Source organism: Ranitomeya imitator, chromosome 4, assembly GCF_032444005.1.
Source record: "Ranitomeya imitator isolate aRanImi1 chromosome 4, aRanImi1.pri, whole genome shotgun sequence".
Taxonomy (NCBI): Eukaryota; Metazoa; Chordata; class Amphibia; order Anura; family Dendrobatidae; genus Ranitomeya; species Ranitomeya imitator.
Window position 1 is genome coordinate 58,061,591 of NC_091285.1, and position 6,000 is coordinate 58,067,590.

General features: G+C 42.4%; 1 protein-coding gene across 1 annotated transcript in view; it reads left to right on the forward strand.

Annotated features, from left to right (window-relative positions):
• LOC138675472 (histidine--tRNA ligase, cytoplasmic-like) overlaps window positions 1-4,391 on the forward strand; it is an 89,570-nt gene extending 85,179 nt beyond the window's left edge. Inside the window, exon 15 of the mRNA XM_069763761.1 lies at window positions 3,369-4,391. Within this exon, the coding sequence (XP_069619862.1) occupies window positions 3,369-3,422 (54 nt within the window). The 3' untranslated portion in view covers window positions 3,423-4,391. The remainder of the gene's footprint in view (window positions 1-3,368) is intronic.
• Window positions 4,392-6,000: the final 1,609 nt, after the last annotated feature.

Here is a 6,000-nt window from a genome sequence, read left to right on the forward strand (position 1 = left end):
CCTATGCATTTCTCCGGCGCATTCGCTGCCCCATTGTGAGGTGCGGGGAGGTGGGGGCGGAGTTCTGGCCACGCATGCGCGGTCGGAAAAAGCGGTCCTTCGGCAGCAAAAAACGTTACATTTAACGTTTTTTGCTCCCGGCGGTCCGCCACAACACGGCGCAACCGTCTCACGACGGTTGCGACGTGTGACAATACGTCACAATGCGTCGGTAATGTTACTCTATGGGGCAAAATGCGACGCATTGCGACGTATTCAAAAAAACGCTAGTGTGAAAGTAGCATATGCCATTCACTATTCTAATTTCTGTTGGTCCTGGAAAACTGGCAAAAAAAAGTTAATTCAGTCTGGACAGCAGCGTGGCATGTGATGAACAATCTCTCAGATTTTTCTTTCATGTTCTGATTGTTCATTTCAGTAATTAAAGAATCTCTCCCATCAAAGCTTTTATCCTCTTAATGTATTGCAATCATCATATTCTATAGCACTGTGTACTTACAATTGCTTATTTTGCCTTTCTACCCAGCTAATTCTTCTCCTTTCTCTGCTTTATGTAGAAACAGGAAGTCGCTTGTCCCTGTAGAAATCATATCCCTCTTTAGCTAGCTCCCTCCTGCCATTGACGTTCGCAGTGACTTATGACTCATACAGGGAAAATTGTCCTCCTGTTTGTAAATAGAACGTAGAAGGATTCGGCTAGTCCTTTTTTTAATCACATGATGTCATAGAGCAGAGATCTCAAACAGGCGACCCGCTGCCCGCATGTGGTCCCTTAGGCTGCTACATGCAGCCTGTAGGCAATGGAGACCCTTAGACTATAGGGGCCCGGTCCAGGAGGCTTGCTGACGGCAGTGCTTTATTTTAATTGAATGTGCATCCTTGGACCCCTTCACTATGTCGTGTCTCCCCCTTTGATGCGGGCTGTGACGCTGAGCCCCCATCTTTTCCGACACATGACAGCTGATTTCATCACCTGACATGTGCCTCTAACAGCCGAGGGTGGAATCGTTTTGTACAGCTGACATGTGCGCGCAATGAGCGCGAGCGGAATCGCGATCCGCCCGCGCCCAGTAACTAGTTAAATACCACCGTCAAGCGCTGACAGCAGCATTTAACTAGCGCTCCCGGACGCGCGGCCGGAGGTGCTCGCACCGCTGACCCCCGTCACATGATCGGAGGTCAGCGGTGCATTGACATAACAACCAGAGGTCTCCTTGAGACCTCTATGGTTGTTGATGGCCGATTGCTTTGAGCGCCACCCTGTGGTCGGCTTTCAAAGTACACCTACATTTCTGCTACATAGAGGTGATCTGTACTTCACCTCTATATAGCAGAGGCGATCGTGTAGTGCATGCTTCTAGCCTCTTATGGAGGCTATTGAAGCATGCCAAAATTTTAAAAAAAGTGTTTAAAAATATAAAAAATATATAAAAGTTCAAATCACCCCCCTTTTGCTCCAATCAAAATAAAACAATTACAAAAAATAACAAACATACACATATTTGGTATCGCCGCGTTCAGAATCGCCCGATCAATAAAAACAAAGGATTAACCTGACCGCTAAATGGCGTAGCGAGAAAAAAAATCAAAACAGCAAAATTGTTTTTTTGGTCGCCGCGACATTGCATTAAAATGCAATAACGGGCGATCAAAAGAACGTATCTACACCAAAATGGTATCATTAAAAACGCCAGCTCGGCACGCAAAAATAAGCCCTCACCCGACCCCAGATCACGAAAATTGGAGACGCTACCGGTATCAGAAAATGGCGCGATTTTTTTTTTTTTTTTTTTTTTTTTTAGCAAACTTTGGAATTTTTTTTCACCACTTAGATAAAAAATAACCTAGTCATGTTAGGTGTTTATGAACTCATAGTGACCTGGAGAATCATAATGGCAGGTCAGTATTAGCATTTGGTGAACCTAGCAAAAAAGCCAAACAAAAAACAAGTGTGAGATTGCACTTTTTTTGCAATTTCATCACACTTGGAATTTTTTTCCCGTTTTCTGTTACACGGCATGGTAAAACCAATGATGTCGTTCAAAAATACATCTCGTCCTGCAAAAAATAAGCCCTCACATGGCCATATTGACGGAAAAATAAAAAAGTTATGACTCTGGGAAGGAGGGGAGCGAAAAACGAAAATGAAAAAACGGAAAAAGCTCCGGGGGTGAAGGGGTTAAATGTCCCTGTCAATTTCTGACAGCAGCATTTAACATGATCGTGCCGTAAGTGCGTCACTAGCTCCGCCTTTCGGTGCCCCTGTCACATGATCTTGGTGTGCCGATGGGTTGGCATGACAACCCAAGGTCTGCAGGAGACCCCCGTGTTTGTGGCTGTGGTTATTAATTCTGCTATACATAGCAGGGCTGAAGCGCTGCTATATGTAGTACAAGTGATCAGACGATGGCAGCTTTATATCTTCTCAGAAACGCCCAATCTATTAAAATATAAAAATAATGAATCCATTAGGTAAACAGTGTATCGAGAAAAAATGTCAAAAAGCCAGAATTACGTTTTTTGGTCACTGCAACATTGCAATAACAGGCAAAATATCGTATCTGCCCCAAAACGTCAGTGCAGAGCACAAAAGATAAGCCCTCACCCAGACCCAGATAATGAAAAATGGAGACTCCACGAGTCTAGGAAAATCGCGCCTTTTTTAATAAATTTAATTTAAAAAAAATGCTCTCCAATTAAATAAAAAATAAACTATCCATGTATCTGCAAACTCATAATGACTTGGAGAATCATAATGGCAGGTCACTCAAAGCGTTTAATGAACAAGGTAAAAAAAAAAAATAAAACATTGTGGGATTTCACTGTTTTTTGCATTTTCACCGCACTTGGATTTTTTTTCCCGTTTTCCAGTACATTGCATGGCAAAATCAATAGTGTAATTCAAAAGTACAACTCGTCCCGCAAAAAAACAAGTCCTCACATGGCCATATTGATGGAAAAATGAAAAAGTTATGGCTCTGGGCACAGGGGGAGCGAGAAACTATCACGAAAAATGGGAAAATGGCTTGTGAGTGAAGGGGTTAGGTGACAAATTCTTGTTTCCACCATACTACAATTCGGGGCCATAATTTTTCATATGTAGCATCACTGACGTAGTAATATTTTTTATTTGCTGATAATATAGTGCAGCCGTTCTTTCGGTTCACGCTAACCATATCATTAGTCCCTATGGAAACACTTGAACAGGGGCACATCGCAACATTTCGGGATTACTCCCTCTAAGCATGGTTTCCCAGCCAAGCATAAATAGTATTAGTCCTTCCATGTTTAATCTCAGTGACTTTTTTTTTTTTTACCTTTAACCATAATCTTACTATGTTCTTTTTTTTTTTTTTTTTTTTTTACAGGTTAATATCGCGAGGGAACATTTAGTAGAAGAAATCCAAAAACGGATCAGTTAACAATAACTCCCCAAAAGATCCTCAGCTGGTCCTGAAATAATGAGGACAACATGTGCAATCTCTCCATCAGGACACTTTTTTACTTTTTTATATTCAGATTATGTATAATACTATGTTCACACACCAGTGTGAGTGTTTCCATCAACCGAGAAAAACAGTCCACTTTTCTTTTTTTTTTCTCAGGTGTCGTCCTAGTTACTTTTGTTTTTTTTTCCTTCTTATCCTTTTTGTTAATTAAGCCGGTAGAACTTTATTTATCCACCGACTCTTAGTAATGTATCAGCTAAAATCAGACGAAACGTGGATGGACTGTGAAGAACAAAGTATGGGCCCGATTCATCATCGACGATTTGTTGAAGTCACTTTATTTTATTTTTGTATCTTGTCGTGTTCACTGATATTTCTTTCACACCAAATTCTTCAAAAAAGACTTCTACGGTTCTTGAGCTTGGCTCAAAATTGTTCTTTATTTTCTTTTTATCCAGTTGATGGAACCTTTTTAGTAGCAAAAGTCACGATTCCTTAAAAAAAAAAAGATGGAAAAATGTGCCAAATTGAAGACTCCTCCAGAAACCTTACTCCAGTCAGGGACTGGAGTAAGAGGTGGCAAAAAAAAATGCGATATTTAGAAAAAAGTAATTTCACGAATCAATCTAAAACATCTGCAAAGTTGAGGAGGATAAATTTTAAAAAAAGTTTTAAAAAAAAGACAACTTAAAAAGAGTAGAGAATAAGGCCCGAATAGTGTGGCCACTAAAAGAAGGAAATGACTCCAGAAACGTAGAGAAATGACCATGAAGAAGCGGGGCCTGTGTCTTTGGCGAGTCATCTGTTATACACTGATAGCCGTAAACCTTAATTTCCGAGTCTGGACCATAAAGTGGATGAGAATAGGACGCACTCTGCGTCTCACTGACCCATTATGAAAACTGATGTGTGTATGGATTAATAAAGCTCCATGGCAAAAAAACGGACAGAATGTGGCCGTGTCTCACAGGTGTGAATGTAGCCTAAAGTATAGAAATAGCAGTTCTATGTGATGAGACAAATTCTCCTTTATTCCATTTTCCGATCTTTACTTTCTCGTTTGTATTTTACACAGTAAATTTACACTCAAACTGTTCTGTTCCTATTAGCAGGGGGGTAACGATCACTGTCACAGAAAGTGCGACCTGGCCCGTGCGGCAGGGGCCCCCTATATTCAGTGCCTACAAGTAGTATTCAACCCCCTGCAGATTTAGCAGGTTTACACATTTGGAATTAACTTGGCATTGTGACATTTGGACTGTAGATCAGCCTGGAAGTGTGAAATGCACTGCAGCAAAAAAGAATGTTATTTCTTTGTTTATTTTTTTTTTTAAATTGTGAAAAGTCTTTTCAGAGGGTCATTTATTATTCAACCCCTCAACCCACCAGAATTCTGTTTGGTTCCCCTAAAGTATTAAGAAGTAGTTCGGGCACAAAGAACAATGAGCTTCACATGTTTGGATTTTCTCTTTTTTCAGCCTTTTCTGACTATTTAAGACCCTCCCCAAACTTGTGAACAGCACTCATACATGGTCAACATGGGAAAGACAAAGGAGCATTCCAAGGCCATCAGAGACAAGATCGTGGAGGGTCACAAGGCTGGCAAGGGGTACAAAACCCTTTCCAAGGAGTTGGGCCTACCTGTCTCCACTGTTGGGAGCATCATCCGGAAGTGGAAGGCTTATGGAACTACTGTTAGCCTTCCACGGCCTGGACAGCCTTTGAAAGTTTCCTCCCGTGCCGAGGCCAGGCTTGTCCGAAGAGTCAAGGCTAACCCAAGGACAACAAGGAAGGAGCTCCGGGAAGATCTCATGGCAGTGGGGACATTGGTTTCAGTCAATACCATAAGTAACGTACTCCACCGCAATAGTCTACGTTCCAGACGAGCCCGTAAGGTACCTTTACTTTCAAAGCGTCATGTCAAGGCTCGTCTACAGTTTGCTCATGATCACTTGGAGGACTCTGAGACTGACTGGTTCAAGGTTCTCTGGTCTGATGAGACCAAGATCGAGATCTTTGGTGCCAACCACACACGTGACGTTTGGAGACTGGATGGCACTGCATACGACCCCAAGAATACCATCCCTACAGTCAAGCATGGTGGTGGCAGCATCATGCTGTGGGGCTGTTTCTCAGCCAAGGGGCCTGGCCATCTGGTCCGCATCCATGGGAAGATGGATAGCACGGCCTACCTGGAGATTTTGGCCAAGAACCTCCGCTCCTCCATCAAGGATCTTAAGATGGGTCGTCATTTCATCTTCCAACAAGACAACGACCCAAAGCACACAGCCAAGAAAACCAAGGCCTGGTTCAAGAGGCAAAAAATCAAGGTGTTGCAGTGGCCTAGTCAGTCTCCTGACCTTAACCAAATTGAAAACTTGTGGAAGGAGCTCAAGATTAAAGTCCACATGAGACACCCAAAGAACCTAGATAACTTGGAGAAGATCTGCATGGAGGAGTGGGCCAAGATAACTCCAGAGACCTGTGCCGGCCTGATCAGGTCTTATAAAAGACGATTATTAGCTGTAATTGCAAACAAAGGTTATTCCAC